Raw genomic sequence first — 26,350 nt, 5'->3', positions numbered from 1 at the left:
AATATAATGCAATCAAAGTATCATTTATCTTATTTTGCTCTCTTTTTTACTTTAGAAACAATTGTGTTCTACCAATTTATTGGCAAACTTGGGGGAAATTAGATTAAAGCAAGATGTTGGTAGACACTAGCTTTGGTTTTTAGTTTGTACCACCACTATAATTGTTGTTGTGAACAAACAACCCACAAAACTTGGGCAAAAAAAAATACACAGGGGTGGATTTTAACAGCTTTCCATGGGTAGACGCAGCTTTGTACCCTGGCTTCCCTTCCAGACCCATGAAAGGCTATGTAGGACCAAGCAACCTGCTGGACAAAAAGCTATTATGGGGTGCTGCAGTGATGGGAGAAACTCAAATAACCTTCCTCACTCTTTTGCCAACTCCTCATTCTTTTGCCAGCAGAATGCTGGTAGAATTAAATTTATACGCCTAATGTATTATCAGCAAATACATTCATTGGTCCATTTAAGTTACTTATCTATTACCAAATAAGAGTTTAATCCAAACTTCAACAAACGCAGCAAGTTAGCTGCAGCATTCTATATTGCATTCCTTCCCCCAATAACCTCAAAAAAACAGCTGCTGAGAAGTTAGGTTACTTTTCAAAATACTATGCCAGGCAGTGTGGAAAGCTGGATGAAAGGGGGGGAGGGGAGGAGAGAGAATCTGCCCGACATGCTTTCTTCACTCTTGCAGGACTAAAGGAAGCCTCATTAATAGTCAAAAAGCTAGCTGGCATGAGAATATGGGAAGGATGATTCTGATGGATATCCCCTCCTGCTGCAGTCACACATGCCATGTGGTATATTGTCCAAGAGGGTCCGCCAGCTCCAGCAGGAGCCAATTTCCCAGGGGCTGGGGTTGCTCAGAAAATATAAGAAGGCATTCTCCTATAGCTCATTCTGTTGGCCAGACACTGATCATGCAAATCATATGCAAAAAGGTAAATCACTAACGGGTGGAAAACAGTGTGTTAGAACAGAACAGCTCCTCTGCTGCACTTCTTGGGGGAAAAAACACTGAGAGCACAATGACACACAGATCGTTTTCAACAACGGCCATAGGTCACAAGTCGCAATTTATCCAAAGTTCCATTAATAAGGCTTTATTTACATTTCATTATAAATTCATGAAAGAGTTTTATGTGAGGTGAAAGACAGGACAAAGAGTGTCAGACTGTAGGATCCCCTTATATTACACTGACCCACAGCCAGCCAAATAAAGTCCCATATAGCCATGTTTTAATGTAAAGTTTTCTTCCACATTCTGTTATTAATATACTAGCAGTCAGGACAGTTAAAAATAGGAAGGATGGTAAAGTTTTCTTGAGGCTCATTCTGGAATGAACACATTTCCCAGGGAACTTGTTTCCTCGTGTAGGATCTTTTGCATCATAGAATTCTATTAGTAACCTAAGATCAAAGAAAGAGTAAGAACATACATAGAAAGTCATATTAGTGTACCATATCCATTTAGTTAGGAACCTCTTTCAAAAGTTCTCAGAATCATCATGATTTATCATTTCATTCCATTGTCTAAGACTTATTCAGTACCACACACCAGGACTTCAGATCCTTAAATATAATGATAAAAACCCTGACATTAATAGACTTCACAAATCACTGTGGCCATATCTACAAATTACTGTGAGCTAACACAATCCCTTCATGTAACACTGCTAGTGTGTTTCTTCATCAGTTCATTCCTCAAATACAATTACTTATTCCCCCTTCCCATTCTGTATTTAAACAACTGGAAAATTATGTGGAACAAAGTTTTGAACTTTTCTCCCCCCAGGCAGGATTAATGAATTGACTTTATTCTAGACACTGGGAACTGCACAACTGTAAGAAATATGGCAGTTCTGTATTAAATGGTCTAGTTAATAATATCTACCTCACCTCAACAGATCATTTCCCTGACCCATGCCACTGGCTGGAATTGGTGATGATAGATTGTTCAGTGAGATGATAAATTGTAGATTCCACTGCATGGGAAGGGGAGACTCATTGCAGGGTTGCTGCTTCTATTAGCAGCTTCATGTTTCTTATAACATATTGTGCTACTGGAAGAGGCCTAAATTAATGCTTGGGACATGGTGCACTGATTTGAATCAAGCTGATTTAAGCCATCAAGGAACAAAAGACAGGTTTTAAAAGTCACTGAGCTCCAATGTTTCAGTTTCAAGCACTCTTCCTTTAAACAAGGGGTTATCCAGTGGCAGTATGATGCCCTGCCTGTACAAGAAGACTGCTCCACGCGTTAGAGAAAGTTGCTAACTGCTTTACATCAAGTTTTCAATGCTCTAATTTAAACATGCCATGAAAAACACATGCAATTCTTTTAACAATGAAAAAATAAGTTCCCTACCCTAGCTTGGGACAAACAGCGAAGAGATATATCAACATCTCATAATGGCAGTCATGATTCATGATTTGTCACTTCACACCTGATGGCGTGATGACCATCATCACATTTTAACCTAATGTGGATAAAACTTTTTAGCACATGCAAGCTGTTGGTGTAACTAGCAAGGGTGACCATGGGCCAGTCATGTCCTCTCAGCCTAATGTATCTTACAGGCTACTTCTCGGGTGAAAATGCGAGAAGGATGAAACATGTACACAGACAGCCCTGAACTCTGAGGAGGAAGGGCACGATAAAAATGTCAGAACTAAAACCCATCCATGTTAACAGATTTAGCTTTTATTAACAGCAGTCCAACCTGGAGTTTTTAAACTGTGAGTCTTATGGGTTTTGTAACTGTTATCTTTATTTTGTTTTTTTCCCCTAATGCTTAATTTATATTGTAAGCTACCCTAAATTCCACAAGGGGGAAAAGTGATTAATAAATCTTTTAAATAAATAAATCTACACTGAGTTTAACAGAAACCTCAGACTACACCAATGATGCTGTAAATGCAGTACAGTGAGTGAACTTTTAACTACTTACTTATCCTTGGCCACAAAACGTTCATGAAGCCATCTTTTCATATGCTTCCGTTCTTTTGGAATATCCTTTACATCAATTCGATCAACATAAATATGGATTCTTGGGCACTCCTTACAGAGAAGGTCTGAAAACCCAAATGGATATAATCAATAGTCTAGGTTATATTTAATCAAGATTTATATAGGTTTAATTATTCCAAATTCATAGTAGGATTAGAATCCTAACTCAAAGCTGGCTGCTCCGCACCATTTTGCACCAGCAGTTCATAGGTGGTGGGGAAGAAGAGTAGGATGGAACTGAGAAGGAAAAACAATAGTTATCATCTCTTATGCACACTGGATTGGAACCAATGTACCTGGTTCTTCTAATGTCACAGCATTCTTCCATGAGTGTTCTTCTGGCAGTAGAGGCATGGCACATTTGCACAAGACTCTTTGCACTAGCAGAAAACTTACTGTGTAAAAAAACAGACTCTACTCATCATTAGAACAGGATTGTTGACCACGTATGATACTTTTCCTATGAAATGCATCAAAAGCACAATGTTCGTATCACTTCCAATCTAACAAAATTGTATCACTTCTAGTGTAGCAAAAGTGGATTTCCAAAGATTCCATGCACATATGATTCCACCCCCCCCCCCACCTCTGGATCATGGGTTGGATTCTTCCAGCTTTTCCACTCAACCTCAATCAATTCCCCTCCTTAGTAGAGCTCTAGGCTCACAGTGCTTTTGTACACAGTGGTCCCATAATACCCAGCACAGCCTTTTTCAGTGGTCAGGCAGGAACCCTTCCTTTTTTCTCCAGTTGAAGAACTGGTTAGATCCAATATCACAGCTGCAAAAGATGCACACACAAGACAAAGCCACACTTTGGGTGTACACATAATTTTACCAAATTCTTTTGATCTTGAGAATCATGGTGTCAGAACTGAAAGGATACTCATGAATTCCAAGGTGTTAAATTTAGAGCCACCTGAAACTATGAATGGAATCTTAGGTATACAGCAGAAAAACCTTTTGGTATTAATTTAGACAAAATACTTGAACATAAATGGGTGGTTATGTCCCAGGAAGATCCTGCTACAAGAGTATTAAACCCATTCAATTGGATTTTAATATTTAATTCTGTCTTGCTTCATTATGATTTGTACATTTTGGATAACATAGCTACTGCATGGGAAATTCAAGTCTTTAATAACCAGGAATATAAGTCTTTAATAAGTATTCTTCTGAAATGTTAAAAAGGGGTATAAGCTCCAATACCAGATGTTTTCTTTTGCCTTTTCTGTTTGTGCACTACTTACACGTTTGTACATTAGAGAAAGGTTGCAGAAGCTGAAAACTAATTCATATTTAAGTTACCTAAATTTGGAACCAATTGGCAAAGGTGTTACACAAAGGCATATTTTAGCTACCTATTTCTTCAACCTATATGATGAATATATAAGGAAAGCTGGATTATATTTAGATGATGGTAGAGTGAAAACTGGTGAAAGGAACATTTGAGATATGTGGATGATTGGCAGAAGCGGAGACTTGAAATGACTACAGAGGAAGGTTAAGTAGAAAGTGCCAAAGCAGGATGACAGCTGAACATCAAGACGACAAAACTAGTGACTACTGAGGAATTAAACAAATTTAAGGCTGATAACAAATAACTTGAAATTGTTAAAGATTTTCAATTCTCTATCATCAACCAAAAAGGGAGACTGCAACCAAGAACTCAGAAGGAGATGGAGAATGGGAAGTGTAGCTATGAAGGAACCAGAAAAGATGCTTAAGTGTAAGGATGTGTTGCTGGCAACCAAGGTCAAGGTAATTCACAGTATGTTGGACAGTAAAGAAAGCCAACAAGAAGAAAATTGATTAATTTGAAATGTAGTGCTGGTGGAGAATTTTACAGATACTGTGGACCACCCAAAAGGCAAAGAAGCGGGTTGTATATCAAATCAAGCCTGAACTCTCCATAGATGCTAAAATGACTACACTGGGGATATTATACTTTGGTCACATTATGAGAAGACAACTCTCACTAGAAAAGACAACGATGCTAAGAAAAGCTGAAGGCAGCAAGAAAAGAGGAAGACCCAACCTGAGATGGCTTGACTCAATAAAAGAAGCCAGAGCCCTCAGTTTGCAAGAGCTGAGCAAGGTTGTTAATTGTAAGATGTTTTGGAGTTCACTGAGATTGGATTTGTACCCTGCCCTTCACTACCTGAAGGAGTCTCAGAGCAGCTTACATTTTTCTTTCCCTTCCTCTCCCCACAACAGACACCCTGTGAGGTAAGTGGGGCTGAGAAAGCTCTCCTAGAACTGCTCTTGAGCAGAACAGCTTTGAAAGAACTTGTGGCTGACCCAAGATCACATCAGCAGGTGTTTGTGGAGGAGTGGGTAATCAAACCTGGTTCTCCCAGATAAGAGCCTGTGCACTTAAACACTACACAAAATGGGCTCTCACACAGTCACTGTAAATCAGAAGCTACAAGATGGCACTTACACAAACAAATGTGGAACAAATCAAGCTGGAGCTGCCCGTTAAGGTAAAACTGCTCCACATTTTGCTGTTGTTAGATTTGCCTGTTGGGCTGGTCGTTGTGCAAGGTAGCTAAACTCTTCTGACGTGTGAGAATAAAAGTAATACAATTTTTTCTTTATAGCCATGGTCAAGTAATACACAAACTACAGAAACAATGTGAGTACACTTTCTCCTTTCTATGTAAACCATCTTATTCAGCAAGATCTGAGCACAGCAGCTCCTTAGCAGCCAACATGATTTTTGGGGTATAACCCTCAAAAGCTCATACCCTGAAAATCTTGTTGGTCTCTAAAGGGCTATTGGGCTTGAATCTAACTGGTTCTACTGATGACCGAAATGGCCACCCTCTAAAACAACCTTATTCAGAGTATTGCAGCCGCTACATGAAGCAATATGGAGGTCAAAGAAGGCTTTGAAATGATACGTCTCGAGGCAATTCTGCAACTTTTCTTTCCACATGTGGAAACCACTACTGGATTGTGCTCCTTCCTCTGATTTGCTATCAGCCTAAAATACTCTTTTAAAACACCAATTTATTCAGTGTAGTTAAAACCATAATCAACTGGATATGATCAACAACATCAAGAAACTATTTTAATTATGCCGTTCATCTTAGTAAGACCAAGCCATTTTTAAAGACCCAATGTCACTGTAACCACTTAAGTTAACCAGTGGATAAAAACAATTTATAGCATTCCTGTTTTTGTGCTGGAACAGCTGGATTCTATCATAGAAGCCACTAAAGGTTGATGGTAGTTCCATGACCCTTAATTTCACATCAGTTCAATTCCCCAAAGGCTTATGTAATTAAGCTACAAAACCCAAACCTTGTTGCAGCAATTCATTAAGTAAAATTACATCCAGCGTTAGGAATACTGGCTTGGAATGCAAAGACTTGATGAGTTGCTTAATCGTCACAACTTGCCAGAAGGCTATTCTTGGATATAAGAGTAAAACAAAACTCTCTACATCAGGCAACATATTTTAGAATCATACATATTTCCTCAAACATTTGATTAGGAACAACTTTCTTTATTGTGAAACAGAAACTGATTAGAATGTGTAAAGTGAACTCTCATGGGAACAAATGTTAATAGCATTAAGAAAACTATAACAATAATTTCAATCTCATGGAATAATGGAAGCATCTGTATTTGCTTCCAGAAGAGAAACCAGGGGGGAAAGGGACAATTTAAGTCAATTTAACTGGCCAGGATACTGAAAACATTAGTGTACTAAGATTCCAACTCTTGGTATTTGTGTGTATTGATATTCTTCAGACTATTCTGCTCATATTGGATCAACCATATCTACAAGGAAGGATAAAAAGGTAAAAAGTAAAAAAAAAAGTCAAGCATAATAATGAAAAAGTATTACAGAATGGGAAAAAAGATCAGAAAGAAGTTAAAGATTTGACTGATTTTTACATAAGCAGATCTGTTGTATTTAAGCATATATTAATATTAAAAGTTTAAAGGGGAAAAACTTAGAACTGTAAATATATTTTGTTCTTGAAGTCTACGTAGCGCTAACTAAAGCGTATTGGCATCAGAAATGGAAAATTTACTCTGGGTCCCAAAACAAACACATCACATGAACTTGATAGATCACCCTTTTAATAAAAACTGGGGGGAGGGGGGAAATAAAAAATTGGAAAAAATGGGAAGTCTTGGAAAGCAATGAAAAAGAATCTGGATCCAGAATAGCTTTTTCATTGATTCGTGCTCACAAAGCAAGACTTTCCCATCTCCCACTCTTACTGAAGCCCCAAACAGACCAGGAAATGCTGCTTCAGGGAAGGACACCCCCTGGAATAGCAGAGGTATTTGGAACTGCAGTGTGGCAGGAGGCGGCAAGGAAATCACATTCTGTGGGCTGAAGTCCTTGTGTGCATGGAAATACTATTCTGGATTCAAGCCAAGATCTTATTCACACAAAATAAGTGGTATAACGATTTTTGTATAAAACAAGCTACAGCAGGGAGGGCCAATGGTAGCTCTCCAGATGTTCTTTGCCTACAACTCCCATCAGCCCCAGCCACTGGCCATGCTGGCTGGGGATGGTGGGAGTTGTAGGCAAAAAACATCTGGAGAGCTACCATTGGCCACCCCTGAGCTACAGCATTAGATAACTCCTGTATATGTTGTTGTTGTTCAGTTGCACAGTCGAGTCCAACTCTTTGTGACCCCATGGACAATGTCACGCCAGGCCCTCCTATCTTCCACCATCCTCCGAAGTCTGTTCAAATTTGTGTGTGTTACATCAGTGACACTGTCCAGTGTCACTGGACATCTTTTGCTGTCCCCTTCTTCTTTTGCCTTCTGTCTTTCTCAGCATCAGGGTCTTCAACAATGAGTGCTCCCTTCTCATTTGGTGGCCAAAGTATTTGAGCTTCAGCTTCAGCATCTGACCTTCCAGTGAACAGTCTGGGTTGATTTCCCTTAGGACTGACTAATTTGATCTTCTTGCAGTCCAAGGGACACTCAAGAGTCTTCTCCAGCATCTCAAAAGCATCTATTCTTCTGTGCTCGGCCTTCTTTATGGTCCAGCTCTCACAGCCATACATTACTACCATCGCTTTGACTATATGGACTTTTGTTGGCAGGGTGATGTCTCTACTTTTTATTATACTTCCCAAGTTCGCCATAGCTGTCCTCCCAAGCAGCAAACGTCTTTTAATTTTATGGCTGCAGTCACCATCTGCAGTGATCTTGGATCCCAGAAATGTGAAGTCTGTCACTATTTCCATGTCTTCCCCTTCTGTTTGCCAAGATGTGATGGGGCCAGATGCCATGATCTTAGCTTTTTTGATGTTGCATTTCAAGCCTACTTTTGTGCTCTCCTCTTTCACCCTCAACAAGAGGTTCTTTAGGTCCTCCTCACTTTCTGCCATTAGAGTGGTATCATCTGCATATCTGAGGTTGTTGATGTTTTTCCTGGCATCATTACTTTAGCAGGAATGGATGAGTGGCTAAACTAGGAGATCTGGGAGCTGAGGAATATAATTGGTTCAAGGTGAACATGGGATATTCCCTAACATACTTGTATTATTAATTCGTTCTCTATATAATTAGTGATAATAATATCATTTCCACTGTATGAGAGGAAACACAGAAAACAACTTTATCTTTGGCTGTGCAGATCAAATCAAATATTAATTTATATTTAGATTATTATATGTAGTTCTGATTTTATATCCCTATCTCCCATTCACAAATTGATAAAACATCCATGTCCTCTCTCACACAATTCCTAGGAATAATTAACTGAAAAACAATTATAACTTTGAAACTGCAAACTTGCCTAATATTGTACTGGTAATATTATTAATTTTATATTTAATTTTATACATTATTTTACAAAAGCCTTTAGAAATGGAAAAATTGTCTGGAAAAATGTCTATAGTAATCCCAATTAGTCAAGTTGCTATCAAATAAAGATTGTCAACATATGGACATTTCAAACTACTGAGATAGCTTTTGTATAGCACAGGCAGCATATTTAACTTTCTGGAAAGTAAGTTTTTGCTTTACAAACACTCAGTTTCACCACAAAAATAATCTATTGATTAAGTCAGAGTTGTGCTCAGCTTGTTTTTCATGCCATAAATTGCAGTCAGGGATGCTAAAAAGTCTTATTTTCTTTTCAAATCAATACAATTCCCTCACCTTTTCCTTTTCCCTATAATTATAATTTAACCTAGAGATGACAACAAGTATTTTATATTTAACATGTGTACTACCTTTCTTATTCCAAGAAAAACTCAACCAGTATCTTTTAATTTTAGGTCCTACGTTAATGTTTTCATTAGTATGAATTTTGTAGTGATCCCAACATGATACCAGTAGAAGACTATTTGCAGTAACTACTCCCCAGCTCTGGAATAATTTGTGCCAGAAAACCAACACCCAAGCACCTTCCTAGCATTGGCGGGGGGGGGGGGGCGGGGGGAGAAGCTTTAAAAAAATGTATTTAAGAATTTGAGTCAACATGACTAAATATTTTAACCAACATGATAATTTAATGGGCATCGCAATTTGTTATAGATAATAGGGTAATTTCATTAACCTGAGTAATTATAGACAGCTCTTTTTGCAGAAAAAGCCCAGCAGGAACTCATTTGCATATTAGGCCACATATCCCTGATGTCACCATTGTTTTGAATAGGGCTTTTTGGTAGATAAGCCCAGCAGGAACTCATTTGCATATTAGACCACACCCCCTGACACCAAGCCAGCTGGAACTGAGTTGCTGTGTGTTCCTGCTCAAAAAAGCTCTGATTGTAGACATTATGTTATTGAGCATTCACAGTACTTTCTCTGCTACTAACTGACCAAGTGAATTCTAATCTGAAATGGTTAAACCATAAGAACCATAAAGATACAAACCACCCCCCCCCAAATAAGAAACATTAAAAAAAGAGATCTTTACCATCTTGCATGGCAACCCCCTGAAAAACCCCCTTTGAAGGTCATGAATGGGATATGCAAGAGTGCACACAAGAGGGGTTACTACATTTCACACTTTAGTGGCTTGGAGAGTTCAATTCATAACCTTCCAGGATTCTAATGGAGGGAAGATGGGTGGGAGATAAAAATGTAAAGTTACCAGCAGTGTCACTTCAGGCAAAAGTCCTCTCCCAGTTTAAGTACCAAAGGCCCAGAATAACTCAGTTTCACAGGCCCTGTGGAACTGAGAGAAGTCCCTCAGGGCCCTTATGGCCTCCGGGACTGCATTCCATATTTCAGGTGCTGCCACTGAGAAGGCCCAAGACCATGTAGAACACAGCCTGGCCTCCCTTGGTCCAGGGATGGACAGTAGATGTTGCATTCCTGAACGCAGTGCTCTCTGGGGAACGTGTGGAGAAAAGTGGTCCTGAAGATAAGATAGGCCCCCGATCAGAACCTTCAATAAGCGAATGTTTTTGCTGCAACTAACATGGCTTGTATGCTGGAATTTATGAACAGTTGTACAACTGCTCATTTGCATTTTGTACTAAAAATGTAACACTGTCCCAGACTTCGTATAATTCATATATTCACCTATTTCAAGTCTGAGAAAAGTGCAGAGAAGCAAAACCGAACATCACACTTAAATCTGAAAATTTTGAGAATAGCATTACTTTTTTCAAGAATTATAAGTATGTTCCATAAAATTCATCAAATTTTTAAGAACTGAAAAAATGTCTATGAAACCATAAAACAATTAAATAAGAATCTATCTTCAGCACTAACTCAAAGTAGAACAAAAACTCTTTCAATACTCCATCTGATGGAAAAATACCACAGGAACACTATAAACAATGTGGTCACTACAAATTTGTACACCTACTTGGAAGGACTGTATAATAGCATAAAAACAGTCTTTAGTATGTGTGAATGTACGTCAATATTAGTTAGGGCTTTTCAAGTTTTGGGCAGTTGTGGAAGCCAGTGAAAATTTATAGTCACCATGATGATGCCTCTTTCCTCACATGAGAGAGAAGTGAGGTCTGGCCTCAAGACCTCAAAGCTTTGAGCACCTCCAAAACTCAGACGAAGGCCAAAGAAGATCCCAATTTCTTTCCCGTAGCTCTCAACCCAAGCAAAAGTTTGCCAAACTCTCATGTGGAACAAAACTGTTGGTCCCTGTTCTTAGCAAATATACAAGATAAACAAGATCACCCCAGGGGCAGCTGACTTAAATCTTGACATCTGGTGACAGCTGAAAAAATTATTAAGACTTTGGAAAGATGAAGAAGTTCCAATTGTAAAAAGCATATTCAGTATGCTAGAGGCAAAATGGCACTGCTGAGCTGAAGACCAACAATGATCATTTCAAGCTTTGTACAAGGGGAAGCTCTCAGCTTCTCAGAACAAAGTGCTATATGTGGCAATAGCATGAACATGCGCAGCACATTAACACAAACTGGTTGTTCCTTCCAATAATTTTGATATGAATTCAAAGATAACGGACACATTTTTATATATGGGAAGCAATAAAACTGGCCTGAATTTTCACAGGAAACTTTTTTCAATATGGAGAAACAGTTCTTGCTCCCTGAAATGTTTGCTGCAATTCTCAAGAGCAACTGAGGGGGTCATGAAGTCAGAGCGATAATATCAGAGTGCCACAAAAAGCAGATTTAGCAACATGGTGGTGTCTCATCACCATATCTAAGCAATAGCAATTCTTTTGCTTTCAGTTCTAAAGAATACTTTTATCTTGTGCTGACATTCTCTAAAATGTGGGGGTGGATACCAAATAAAAGTACTCTTTTTCTTTCTTTTTGCAGTGTACCTACAGCATATATATCATCAGAGAGCCCACCAAAACCCACATTTTGCTACCTCAGAAACAGAGCAAGCTATAACACATGGCTGTGGGCCATAAACTATACAAGTCTTCTCTAACACATTACAGAAATCGAGTAATTAAACATTTATCTTCTATAGTGCCTTTTTAGCATTTAAACTAGAATTTAAACCAGGTGATTTACTCACCTGTCATGGATGGTGCCTCTTTTCTTTGTCCATTAAGATCCATAGTACCTTCAAATGCCACTGTAACATCATAGACAGCATCTAAATCTTTCAGTTCATCTACAGCGATATGTGTAGCCTTCACTCGTGGTGTGATAACATGAGTTAACACTGCAAGTTCTAAGGGGGAAGAAAAGTACACATAACTGGAGAGGTATGATAAAAAGTATTAAAGGATACTCAGGAGAAAAAGTGGACATCACAGAATTTCCAGTCTATAAGTTTGCAATTTATATACCGGTTACAACTTTTTGTCTGGTCTGTAGATGATCATTTGCTATAGAATTTCTGGGTTCTGGGGATTATACACTTTACAAGTGTGGATCCACAACACTCGTGTGAGGAAATTTCCTCCTCCCCACTTTCATGCTGAGCCCAGTGTGATTCAGCAGCTTTGCTGGGCTGCACGGCCACTACAGACTATATGGCAATTGCTGGGCCCAGCATGACTTATAGGCTACACTGCTGCTGGCAGCATGCTCTATGAGCACAGTGGGGCTGTGTAGCCATCTGGCCCAGCAAGGCTGCCCTGTCCCACTGACGAACTCTGCTCAAGCACTTTACTTTTGGGGAATTATCCCTTCTGTATAATTTTTAAAAAATATTTCAGATTTTTCTGCAACTGTGTAGAGTCCCCCAAGTTTGTTTAAAAATCGATTTTAGCATCTGTGTGGGCCTGATCTGCAGATTTAGCTATCTGCTGATGGGGACCGCACATCACTAATGGTATTTAGACGTAGAGTGCTGGCTTAACCATCCCGATGGGGCACTTGATCAGTTCAAATAATATATTCCAATCATGATGATCCTTTCATCGCTCTCCACAACTCTCTGAGCCCACCAAATGGGATAAAAAGCAGGCCTGCAGCTTGACTCCATTTCAGGGCTAGATTTTTTCTGGAGTGTTTCTGCTACTTGCTGTTCTGGACACCTCAACTTGTGTTTGGGAAAACCTCCTTGTTCCTTCTGTGCCTGGACATCTTCAGTACTGGTTTTCCCTCAGTGTACTTTGCTTAATATTATTTCAGCTTTTTCAGTGTTGGACTCAACAATGAACACACCTGGACCCTCACCACCAAGCAAGGCAAATTATTAACTTCTGATCAAACTTTAGGTTGTAAGTGCCTCTGCCTTTCTATTCCTTATCTATTTGTATATGGGAAATACAAAGTTTGTTCTAAGCAAGATAATGAAAGCACTTCTCATTCTTAAAATAAGCTTCACAACCCTATCATGGGAAGTTCTTTTAGTTAAAGAACGGAGAGAAGAGGCCTTTATTATTCTAAATTACAGTACTCTGCTGCTAACAGAACTGTTTCCAAAACCAGTATTTTAAAAAAAGAATAGCAAGGTTACTTATTTTGTTCAAAAAGATGACAGGGATGTTAAAGCTATTTTAAAAGAGTACAGCTCCATGCTTAAAGTATTCTTTTGGTTTAAGTGCCACTGATTTTAAAGCAATTGCTCCAGTGGGGGGAAAGGAGGCTCAAATCTTTTGTTTACAGAGTAGTTAAACCATTCCTTTTTCAGACAATTTGGATACCAGTTTCTAGGGTTCATTTATCAAATATAATGCTAGCTCCACAAAGAAACTTTAGCTTTAAAAAAACAAATTCGTGCATATTTGAATCCCCCATTCCATGTTTTTTTAAAAAGTGGGATATAAATACTTAACAATTCTTCCTGCATGGTTTATGGAAGTGATAAAAGACATAAAAGCAGTAAAGCACACTGCTCAGAACTGTTTAATGAAGTCAAAGAAAGATGTGCAAGCATGCTACAGGTACATCATGAATAACCAGTAGGGGGAAAGGCTCTGATAATATAATCAAGATTTAGAAAGGAAAGTTTCAGCAGTTTTCCTTACACATACACACACACACACACAAAATATATGAAAAAAGCTCTGAAAAAAACAGAGTAAGCCATTTCTCCAGTACCTGCTGTTCTGAAGACAGCAATGACTTTTCTACACATATAGATTGCAAACCTACAGACAGGAAGTCATTTACCAGATAACAATCTCCCTGTTGGTAAAGAATCACAGAAACAGAGATGCATAATACCAAAAAACACCCCCCCTACAAATTAGCTGACTGAAGAATACTGCAACAGAAAGAAAAAGAACAAAGAGGATCAATGAACAACACACATCTTCAAGTTGTGTTTTGGTGATCCATGAGAAAGATAATCCTGTCATTAGAAGGTAACAGAACTTTCAGAACACATTTGCTACTGTGATTCTCCTCTGGAAGATAGTAACTATCAGGACAGGCTCACAGTGGCATGATTATTAAACAAATACATCATCTTTTGTGGTAAGCTATTCTGAGCAAATATTTCTCCAATATGTATAAATGTATGCACTGATATTTTTTGCTGTTTTTTTAATGTCAGAGTCAAAGGTAACCCATGCAAGGGCTGCCTCATTGGAGAAGATGCAAAATCAGTTGGAAGCAATGGAAGCTAGGATGATGAAAGGGGTGGAAAAGATGATAAATGCTTGCAAAAAAGAACTTTAAAAAAATATTGAGGACTTTAAAATAGAAATAATTTTTTTTTTTTTGGCCACTGTGTGACACAGAGTGTTGGACTGGATGGGCCACTGGCCTGATCTAACATGGCTTCTCTTATGTTCTTATATTCTTAGTGGTGGTGTCAAAAAAAGTGCAGGAGGTAGAAGGGAGAGTTAGACTTCAGGATTCCACCTTATTAAAAATGCAAGAAAAAATACCAATCCATGACTGTAAATTGATGGAGACACAAATACGTCTGAGAGGAGTACCTGAAGAAGAAGGGACAGACTTAAAAGAACATGTAATAAAAATAATTGCTGATTTCTTGGAGGAAGATCCTGAAGGGACTAGAAATATGTATGATTATATGTATAGAGTGAATTCATCATATTCCAAGAAAAATAACTTACCAAGAGATGTGGTTATAAGATATATGACAAAAGAAATGGTGGGGAAAATCTTGAATAAAAATTTTGAAAAGACATTGACAGTGGGAGGAAGCAGAGTAAGAATAATGAAAGAATTGCCAAGACAAGTGATAAATGACAGGAGAATATATAAGAAATTAACAGAAAAACTACGTGACAATGGAATGAGGTATAGATGGATAACACCTGAAGGTTTGAGCTTTGAGTTACAAGGAAGAAGGATTACAATTACAAATACACAGCTGCGTAAATTTTATGAAGAGAATAAAGAATTTGCACCATGACGGCTTATAAATTATTATCTTGGAATGTAAATGGACTAAATTCACCACAAAAAAGAAAGGCAATATTTAATTGGATTAAAAAACAAAACTAATATAATTTGCTTGCAAGAAGTTCATATTAAACAAAAGGATTATAAATTTTTATGGAATAAACAATTGGGACTGGAATTTTTTTCATTGGCTGAAAAGAAGAAAAGGGGTGTGATATTTTATATTAAACAAGAATTGGACCCAAAAATAATATTTAAAGATAAAGATGGAAGATTTGTGGCAGTAGAAGTAATAATAAATGCAAAAACCCCCTTATTATTGGGACTGTATACACCAAATGGTGCAAAAGATGTTTTTTAAAAAGATATTATAATACAGTGACATGAAGTGACATATGACCAGGTCATAATTATGGGAGACTTTAATGGAACAATTCAAAATACATTGGACAGATCTGGGAAAAAAAAATAACAATAAAGAAGGAAAATTGACAAAATCCTTCTTTGAACTGCTTAAACAAGAAAACCTGGAAGACATATGGAGAAAATTTAATCCTGAAGTACGAGATTATACATTTTTTTCAGCAAGACATAATACTTTTTCCAGAATTGACATGTTATGGGGTACAAAGTACTTAGGCCTTATAACTAAGAAAATAAAGATCTTACCAAAGATAGGTGCAGATCATAACCCAATATTATGGTTACAAAATTGTCTAAAAAAGTGAGAAGATGGAGATTAAATGAAGATTTACTACAAAATAAAGAATTAGTGACATCTCTAGAAAATGAAACTAAAGCTTTCTTCCAAATAAATTATAAAGATGATATAGAATTTCAGATAGTGTGGGATGCTTATAAAGCGGTAATGAGAGGAATATTGATTACATTAAGCAATAAGGACAAAAGGGCAAAAGAAAAACAGATGTTGGACATTCAAAATGAAATAAAGAAAAAAGAAGCGGAACGGAGGAAAAGGCCAGGGAAAAAGAAAATTATAAGGGAGATTACAATACTACAAGCACAAATGAGACATTTGTTAAATAAGGAATTGGAATGGAATTTGAAAAAATTACAACAGAAGTCCTTTGAGGGAGCAAATAAACCTGGAAAGTATTTGGCCTGGCAACTGAAGAAATAGAGAGGAAGTAAAATTATTAATAAAATTGTGGTTGATGGAAGAGAGATAGATCAAGAAGGAATAAAGAGAGAATTTTTCAAGTACTATGCTAAATTATTTAAAGGTGTCAAAGTAAAGAAGAAAAGGATGGAAGCATATTTGCAAAAGATTAAAATAGCACCCTTAACTGAATATATGAAAAGAAATTTGAATGATCCAATTGAAAAAATAGAAATTGAAACAGCGATTAATGCAATGAAAATTGGAAAAGCACCTGGGTCAGATGGATATACGGCAAAATTTTTATAATTTTTTAAGAAGAATTAGTACCGAAACTTCAAAAACTGATGAATGCGATAATAAAAGGGAAAATACCAAATACATGGAAGGAAGCTGTAATTTCTTTGATTCCTAAGGAAGATAGAGATGTCACGAATGTAAAGAACTATAGACCAATTTCATTACTAAATAATGACTATAAGATATATACAAGAATTTTGGCAGAACGACTTAAACAATATTTGATAAATTTCATAAAGGAAGACCAAGCGGGATTTCTCCCTAAAAGGCAAATAAGAGACAATATTAGAACTGTCGTAAATATTGTAGAATATTATGAAAGACATCCAGAGAAGGAAGTTGCATTATTCTTTGTGGATGCAGAGAAAGCTTTTGATAATTTGAACTGGGACTTTATGTTTGCAGTAATGGAGAAAATAGAGTTGAGGGAAAACTTTATAAGAATGATAAAGGCAATATATACTGAACAACGTGCAAGGTTATGTATAAATGCCTATCTTACAGAAGAAATGATAATCATCAAAGGTACAAGACAAGGCTGTCCGCTTTCACCTTTGTTGTTTATAATGACTCTTGAAATTTTGTTGATGCAAATACAAGATGATAAAGAAATAGAAGGGTTGAGAGTTAAAGGATTTATTTACAAATATAGAGCATTTGCAGATGATATAATGTTTATAAATGAAAATCCTACACAAGTAACACCTTTGTTGTTAGCTAAAATACAAGAATATGGAGAACTGGTGGGATTTTATGTTAATAAAAAAAATCAAAAATTTTATGTAAAAATATGCAAGTAAATAAACAAAAGGAGTTGCAGAGACTAACAGGATGTGAAGTTACCTCTAAAGTAAAATATTTGGGTGTGGAAATAACAATGAAGAATATTGACCTGTTCAAAAATAACTATGAAAAGCTATGGCATAAAATGGATGAAGATATGATAAAATGGAATAAGCTTAACTTGTCATTGCTTGGAAGAATAGCTGCAATTAAGATGAATATTTTGCCGAGAATAATGTATTTGTTTCAAACTATTCCGATTGTGAAAGACAGTAAACAATTTAACAAATGGCAAAGGAAGATTTCAGAATTTGTATGGGCTGGAAAGAAACCAAGGATTAAAATGAAAGTTTTAATAGATGCTAAAGAAAGAGGAGGATTCCAATTACCAGATTAAAGATTGTATCATGAAGCAGTTTGTTTAGTGTGGATAAAAGATTGGGTGACGCTGTTGAATAAAAAACTTTTAGCGTTGGAAGGTCATGGAAATAAATTCGGCTGGCACGCTTATATGTATTATGGGAAGAAAAAGATGGATAGTTTTTTCCCTCATCATTATATAAGAAATAATTGTTGAATACCTGGATGAAGTATAAGAAATATGGTGATGAAAGAAAACCATTATGGATAGTGCCAGCAGAAGTGATAAAAATAACAGCTGAGACAGGTGAGGAAAAATGGCTGTCATACAATCAACTATTAAAAATACAAAGTGGCAAAATAGAATTGAAAACTACTGTGGAGTTGAATAACATATACGATTGGTTTCAAATGCAACAAATAAAGAGTTTGGTGGAAAATGATATAAAAACTGAAGAAATAAGATGAGTGCAAACAGAAATGGAAAAAGTTCTGCTTGGGGATAATGAAAAATTAATTTCAAAAACTTATGTTACTTTTAAATGGTCTACAGAAGATGAAGTAGTGAAATCTCAAATGATTAAATGGGCAATAAATGTAAATAAAGAAATACAGATGGTTACATGGGAATATTTATGGAAGAACTCTATGAAACTTTCAACATGTCAGAGTATTAAAGACAACTGTTTTAAAATGATGTATAGATGGTATATGACTCCTAAAAAATTGGCAAAGATGAATAACAAGATGCCAGACAGATCTTGGAAATGTAAAACACATGAAGGTTCTTTCTACCATATGTGGTGGACTTGTGAAAGAGTGAAAAAGTATTAGCAGATGATCTAACAAGAAATTTATAGGATCTTGGGATATGAATTCAAGAAAGCTGCAGAGACTCTTCTGTTGGGATTACAAATGGAAAAATTTCCAAAAGAAGATAGAACTATAATTTGGTACTTGCTTTCAGCTGCTAGGACACTATATGCGCAGTTATGGAAGAGAGGCTAAGAATGTTGCACAACAGGGGCCAATATGGGGGCCTGAGAGCAGACACCAAAGTGTCTATGCTGGCCAGAGGGTTATGCTGAAGATCCTGCACTTCCCAGCCAAACTCTGCTAGTGGAAATAAAAGGATTTGCACTGGAAAAGGTGAAGAGCAAGAGTATCATTTATTGGCCAACCAACCACAGAATCTTCCTTTGTAGTTTCAAGGTCATCAATAGGCATTAAATGACACTTTGATAACTTCCTGCACAATTTTATGAAACAGCAATAACTGACAAAAGTTCTACCTTAATGATCTGTGGTCCAGCCAGCAGAACCTAGCTAGATTGTTTTGGAACTGCTGCTGTACACCTAAATTCAAGAGGGTGATGTACCACCATTCAACTCCTTCACTCCATTAATAGACCTGGTGACACCAGTTATCAGAGTGAGGGGGTGAAAAGATAGTCCATTGGGCAGTGCTTTCCAGCAGATTAGTTTGCTGGCCAATTTAGTTACTGATCATTGTCGTACAACTTTTTTTACTTAATGGGATTTTTCTTCCTACCACAGACCAAGTGCAGCTTTCACCAAAAGCTTGTGGGACCATGCTATTCCTGCTCCAAAGCTCATATTAAACCTGCCTATTACTTTCTAAATCCAATTGGTATTCACCTTTAAAACTGTTGATGCTCAAGTTTAAAGCATAACTTAGGGCCCACATACCTGAAAGACTGCCTCTCTCTGAATACTCCCACAGCACAGCTTTATCATTCCCCAGCAAGATTTACTGTCAATACCCCCAGTGCCTAGACCAAATTCAGCAACAGCCCAGCCTTGAGCCTGCTGTGGTTGCCCCATATTTTTGAAACAGCCTCCTGGAAGAGCTCAGGGGGTCTCCTACGGCCCTGGCTTTCTGCAAAACAAAACTATTCTGGTGAACTTTTAGAGTAGTGTGACCCTGGGTTAAATGGGAGTACAATTTCTATAGGCTGGTTTTTGTTATCTTAATATTACCTGATCTAGGTCCTGAGACGTTCAGGAGAAAGGCTGGTATCTAATTTCTTTATACGTTACAAAGGTGCTATAATTCAAAGCCATACTATGCTTTTATTAAATTTAACTGTATTAAAGTCGCTTCATGTAACCATTTCTAATGTTCTTTTGAGGTGCCAGCTGTTTCATAAAATTGTGCAGGAAGTTATTAAAAAAAACTAGTGAAAATCACGTCAAGACTGGTATTGGTATTATTAAGCACTGTTTACAGGGTGACTAGCTGAATTGGTCTTCTTTTAAAGTCACAGAGTCTGGCAATAAAGTCTGTCATTCTTGCATTTATATTAATTAGTTTTCCTTCACTCTTCTCAAAGTTATCTGATTTTCACTTACCTTCTTTAATAGCATATTCTTGACTACCCGCAAGGACTTTTGTGCGCGCTGGATTATAACGTGTTCCCTCGGGAAAAATCACAAGATATATCTGCAGAATTAAAAGCATATATACATATATATTTTCAATGCTTGACATTGCAATGTGACTCATGCAATGTGATTACGTAGCAACTATTAACAAAAACTTTGTGTGGGGGAATGGAAGAATGAAAGTTCACTAGCAACCAATGCAATTCTCACAGGACCTGTAAGGCAGAGATGTTCTGCCACACATTTGGTTGAGTATAGTGATGTCCTCCACCCCTGGCTGGCACTCTCTCACTCACTCACTTCCCCCACCCCCTTCGCAAGGCAGTAATACTTCTGGGAAATTTTGATTGCCATCTGTTTAAATTGGATTTTTAATTGAATTTAATTGTAAATTTTAATGTTCTATTTTATGCGATATGTTGTTTTGATTTGTTGTTGAACACTGGCCTGAGCCCTGCTTCCATGGAATGGGCAGTAAAAAACTGAATAAATTAAATAAATAAACCAAGATACACTATTTCTCAGTTAAGTTGAGTAATGGTGATATCCAGGGACTCTGAAGTTATATTTCTGAACAATGACCCCCCCAAAAAAACTGTTACAAAAGAAACTGCAGAAGTAGCTAAACCAACAATGAATTAAACAATCAGGCAGGAAGAAGAAAAGTGTAATCAACCCAGCACATATGCCTCTTAAAACCTGCACAGATATTTCTAGCCAGCTTCCAGCTGCAACACTTTAATATAACATATCCTGTAATGCAATACAGTTGGAATAAAGGTGGTATAGGTACTTCAGATAAAAAGTGCATGACATCCCATTGCCATCTGCATCTATTTTAGCTGGAGAGGGAGAAAATGTGTAATTCTGACCTCCAGTGAAACATTTCTCTTCCTATCCTGGTAGCTCACAAGGCACAAAATAAACAGGATGCCTACCTGTAACTGATGATCTTCGAGTGGTCATCTGTGCATTCACACGCATGGGATGAAGTGCCAGCGCTGATCCCCGATAGGTAATTCCAAAGTCCAGGATTTTTTGCTGTCCAACCCCGGTAGGCATGCATGACAGCTCCAGTGTGCATGCCCAGCAGGTGGGCACGAATATCCCACCACTTCCTTCCCTCCGCCACCTATCAAGAGTACCATGACCGGCAGCAGAGGGGATGGAAGGCAGGTAGTGTGAATGCACAGATGACCACTCGAAGATCATCAGTTACAGGTAGGCAACCTGTTTATCTTCTTTGTGGTCTCTGTGCTTCACACTCATCGGAGATTAGCAAGTTAGGCTTACCTGGAGGAGGGAGCTGGCGGTTATGCAGAAATAGCGGCTTGAAAGACCAGGGTACCCAGCTGTGTTCTGTGACGCTTCCGGACATCCAGGGCATAATGTCACCTGAAGACATGAGGAGATGCCCGGTTGCAGCCAAACAGATGTCCGCCAGAGACACCCCATCGTCCTGAAAGGAAATGTACGGAGCATCACATCGCAGAGTCACGAGCTCACCTGCCCTCCTGGCCGTAGTGACGGTCACTAAGGCAGTCTTCCAGGCTAGAAGATGCAACGGGCAGGTAGCTAAGGGTTCAAAAGGCTGCCTAGAGAGTCGGTCCAGTACGAGTGTCAGATCCCAAGCAGGAAGAACCTTAGATGGCGGGTGAAGCCGCAGAAGATCCTTCAAAAAACATTTTGTATGCTGATGGGTAAAAACCGAAGTACCATCCACAGGGTTGTGATGAGCCGAGATGGCAGCGAGATATACTCGAACCGAAGAATGATTAAGTCCAGCATCAACAAGAGAAAGTAAAAACTTAAACACAAACTCAAGACCAGCAGAATGTGCACTGATACCTTTGTTCTGTAAAAAGGACAGGAACTTAGACCACTTTCCCGCATAGGAGCGGTGAGTTGACAGCTTTCTACTGTTCAAACATGACATGTTGCACTCTGTCAGAGAATTCTAGAAGTTGACCCTCCAAGCCGTCAATTTGAGGTGAGGGATGTTGTGGTGAAACAGGCAGCCGCCTTGAGCCAAAAGGAGGTCTGGTTCCGACAGAAACTTGTGGTGAAACAACCCTGCCATGGCTAGGAGAACAGGAAACCAAGTCTGTCGAGGCCACCAAGGAGCAACTAGGATACACTCTGGACGCTCCTGGGTCAATTTGTGAAGCACTCTGGTGAGAAGAGGCAAGAGTGGAAACAGGTAGAGGAACTTGTTCGCCCCCTAGGGATCTTGGGTCCGCCCCTCCCCTGTAGCAGAACTGTTCGCACTTTCGATTGCTCGCCGTGGCAAACACGTCTATTCTGGGATGACCCCACTCCTGGAACAGAGGTTCGAGGTATCTCCAGTTCAGTTCCCATTTGTGATGGGAGACCTCTCCCCTACTCAGGGAGTCCGCTTGAACATTTAGCTCCCCGGGTAGGTGGGTGGCTACAGTGAAAGTCTGCAAAGCTATGTAGGTCTCCCAAAACTGCATTGCCAAAGCACACAGCCTTCTGGACACAGTCCCCCCTTGGTGATTTATATAACTGACAATTGTCGTGCTGTCCGACATCACAGCTATGCTCTGACTGCTGATTAGGGGTAGAAATGACCTCAAGGCCAGATGAACTGCCATGAGCTCTAAAAAACTGATATGATGGTGAGCCATCGACGGGGGCCATGGGCTGCCTATGCAGAGATCTCTTGAGATGTGCTCCCCACCCCCACAGCGAGGCATCTGTTGTTACCGTGAGCGAGGGGAAAGAGAGATGAAACGGAGCTCCTCTGCAAAGATTGGACTTCACCTTCTACCAATCCAGAGACTGAAGCACCAGTGAAGGAACTTGTAGAATCCTGGACGGGAGATCTCTCACCTGATTGTAATTCCTGATGAACCAGAGCTGGAGGACTCGCATCCTCAGCCTCACAAAGCACAGAATATTGGTAGTAGCCGCCATGAGGCCCAAGAGATGTTGGATCTGCAGAACAGAAGTGCATCTCACCGCCTGAAGGAGTTGAACCAGGGAGATGATATCCAATGCCCGAGAATCTGGAAGAAACACCAGATGCTGAGTGGTGTCCAAAATCACTCCGATAAACTGAACTCTTTGCGCTGGGACCAGGTGAGATTTCTTCTCATTCACCAGAAGTCCTAGTGCCCTCAAGAGGCTGAGAACCACCTGTAGATGCACTCTGAGAGAAGCCTCGGACAAAGCAACCACCAACCAATCATCTATGTAGGGAAAAAGGATGATACCCTGGAGCCGAAGGTAAGCCACCACAACAACCATGGTCTTTGTGAAGACCCTGGGGGCCGTAGAGAGCCCAAAAGGGAGCATCTGATATTGAAAATGGTGCATCCCAATGCCAAACCAAAGAAACCTCCTGTGACTGGGGAGGATGCTGATGTGGAAGTAAGAATCCTTCAAGTCCAGGATAGCCATCCAATCTCCTTTGTTGATGAGTGGAAGGATGCTTTGCAGAGTCAGCATTCTGAACTTCTGATAAGTGATGAATTCGTTCAGGCCCCTCAGATCCATGATCGGACGAAGTCCGGTGTCCCGCTTGGGAACCGTGAAGTACCTGGAGTAGAACCCCTGGTCCTTGAGATGATTGGGAACAGGTTCTATTGCTCGTTTGCTGAGCAGATTTTGGACTTCCTCCAGCAAAACCACTGTAGGGTGTGTGATCATCCATCTGGGATACGAAGGGGGCTGAACAAATTCTATCGCATAACCCTCCTGTATGATGGACAAGACCCACTTGTCGGTGGTAATCTGATGCCAGGCTTGCAAGAAACTGTGGAGGCGGGTGGGTCCCGAGGAGGGGGAGGAAAGAAAGGGGGCTACCAAAGTCTAAGTCCCCGCTTGGGATTCCTGCCAGCCTTAGATTTTCCAATATGTGATGAAAAAGGAGAAAATTTGGTTTTCCCTCCTGCAGCAAAGGAACTCTTAGCCTCATGCTGTCCCGTATGCCGCTTCCACGAACCCTCAGGGGATTTGGCATGGTAGGGCTTCTTAGGCTATTGTTTGGACCATGGGTGAGACTTGCCAGGGCAAGAGGAAGATGAAAGTACTCCCAAGTTATGAGACATCTTTATACTCTTGTCCATCTCCTGTAGGACCACGTCCGTGGTGGAGCTGAATTAAACCTTCACCCTCAAAAGGAAGATCCTCGACCCAGGATCTTGTGTCCAATTGGAGAGCGGTGGACTGAACCCAAGGGTGATGATGCAATGTAATAGCCGAGGTAAGAGTTTTAACTGCAGTGTCCACCATATTTGGAAGCCTGCAGCTGTTGTTTCGCCAGGAGCATTCCCTCCCTCTGAGCCTTCTTGGCCAAAGTGTGCTTATCCTCAGGCAGAGAAGCCAGGAACAGTGAAAGCTGCTCCCATAGGAATATTGGTACCTTGCCATGCATGCAGAATTAGAAATTTTATCCCCAGAGTGCTTGCAGAATAGAAGCGCCTGCTGAACGTATCAATCCTCTTCCCCTCTTTATCTGGAGGTGAGGCATGGGTCTTCTTAGCCTTAGAGGACGACGACACTACTACAGAGTTGGGGCGTGGATGGTTGAAGAGGAACTCCGCGCCCTGCTCCTGGATCCTATACATGTGATCCATGGACTTGGATGAGATAGGGGTTGAGGCAGGCTTGGACCAAGGATCTTTGATGGCTTGCAAGATGACCTTGGTAACGGGAAGACTACTGCTGTTGAAGTGTCCTTCTGTATAATGACAAAGACTGTATCGTCAATGACCGGCTGAGGCTGGACTACAGGCAAAGACAAGGAATTCGCCATCCTTTTAATGAGTTCCCCACAGGACTACAAATCTTCCGAAGGAGAGACTGGAAGGTCCTCAGCTATTCTAGATTCTGGGGACGATCTCTCCTGATGGCCTGATTGCTCTTCCCCATCGTCATCGGAGGTCGATGGCGAAGATACGCTCTCAGCTGATGGTAGACCTGGGGCGTCAATGGCAATCCTAGTCGAGGAAGTTTTCTTGACGTCAGGACCGCTGGAGCGTGCCGGCTTCCTGACCAACTTCAGGGTCGAAGTCGGCATCGATGCCTCTTGGCGACTTGGTGAAGAGTGTGCCGAGACTCTAGAGTGGTGCGAAGCCTCCGAATGCTGATCCCAATCGGAGTTCTGAGAAGGGTATCACTGGTATGGAGAATGGTAAGGGTAGCCACCAAATGGGTAAGCCCACGGTCACGGGTCCCAGTTGGGCAGAGGATGAGGACATCTAAAAGGGTCCGAAGGCTCCCCAAATCTCTTGGCCTGGATCAAGGGCATCTTCAGTGTTGAGCAGTCCTTCAGCTGCGAAACCTCTAAGTCCGATGCTGAGCTAGGATCGCCGCCCTCCTTCGAGTCGGCCGACCATTCTATAGGGTCGACATCCTGGTCAGAGCCAGAGAGAGAGGTCTGTGGAACATCCGTCGGGGCTCTTCGGTCGAATCGGAGGATTTTCTCCGGAGGCTCCCCCAAAATGATCGCCGGGTCCTTCGGTGGCGGAGAAGGGGTCTGCCTGTCCTGGTGCCTCTTTTTCTCCTTGTACTTCCTGGACTCAGCAGAGCATGAGTCCCAGGCCCCTTTGGCATTCTTGGCCAGGGTTGATGGTTCCGAATGGGATGTCAAGCCCGCATGCTTGAGGGGGCGGTCGACTCCCTGGAATGATTGGGTCGGTTGGCTTGATGAGGCCGGAACCAATATTGATGCCGGGGCGGCCATCAAAGTGCTTGTTGACGCCGATGTCAACATCAAGCGGTGCAAGAGCAGATTTCACCGGCGCCACTGAAAGTCTCGCTGCTCGGTTTTTCCTGGTCTATTTGGAAAATTTTGAGCGGTGATGGCAGAATTCCATCCAATGACCTTTCCCAAGGCACAGCAGACAAAGAGGCGGGATCTTGCTCCCACACTTAAGGCACCGCTTAAAAAACCCCCAACACTTTTCCATAGACAGGGATGGCAGGAGAAGGGCGGGGGGGAAACCCCTGAAGGGGTGAAACAACTAACTAATAGTCTCTAATTTTTTTTTTAATATAACAAGAACAAGGAGAAAAAATGAAGAAATGAAGAGAACCTGGAGAAGGAAAAAAGTAATAACTACCGACCGGAGTGACGAAAACAAGTCTATTCAACGCGGCGGTAAAGAAGGAACTGGTGGGA

At 40.0% G+C, this 26,350-nt stretch overlaps 1 protein-coding gene across 2 annotated transcripts in view; it reads right to left on the bottom strand.

Annotated features, from left to right (window-relative positions):
- Positions 1 to 1,090: 1,090 nt before the first annotated feature.
- The window catches only part of AGPAT5 (1-acylglycerol-3-phosphate O-acyltransferase 5), a 47,580-nt gene continuing 22,320 nt past the window's right edge, over positions 1,091 to 26,350 (bottom strand). For both annotated transcript variants that reach the window (XM_060234979.1, XM_060234970.1), the window contains exons 5-8: positions 20,170 to 20,260; positions 11,977 to 12,135; positions 2,955 to 3,078; positions 1,091 to 1,413 (exon numbers count right to left, since the gene is read on the bottom strand). In XM_060234979.1, coding sequence (XP_060090962.1) covers positions 1,191 to 1,413; positions 2,955 to 3,078; positions 11,977 to 12,135; positions 20,170 to 20,260 — 597 coding nt within the window. In that variant the 3' untranslated portion in view covers positions 1,091 to 1,190. The remainder of the gene's footprint in view (positions 1,414 to 2,954; positions 3,079 to 11,976; positions 12,136 to 20,169; positions 20,261 to 26,350) is intronic.

This window comes from Heteronotia binoei, chromosome 1, assembly GCF_032191835.1.
Source record: "Heteronotia binoei isolate CCM8104 ecotype False Entrance Well chromosome 1, APGP_CSIRO_Hbin_v1, whole genome shotgun sequence".
Taxonomy (NCBI): domain Eukaryota; kingdom Metazoa; phylum Chordata; class Lepidosauria; order Squamata; family Gekkonidae; genus Heteronotia; species Heteronotia binoei.
The sequence above is the reverse complement of the archived record's forward strand: the minus strand, read 5'-3'. Positions and strand labels throughout refer to the sequence as shown.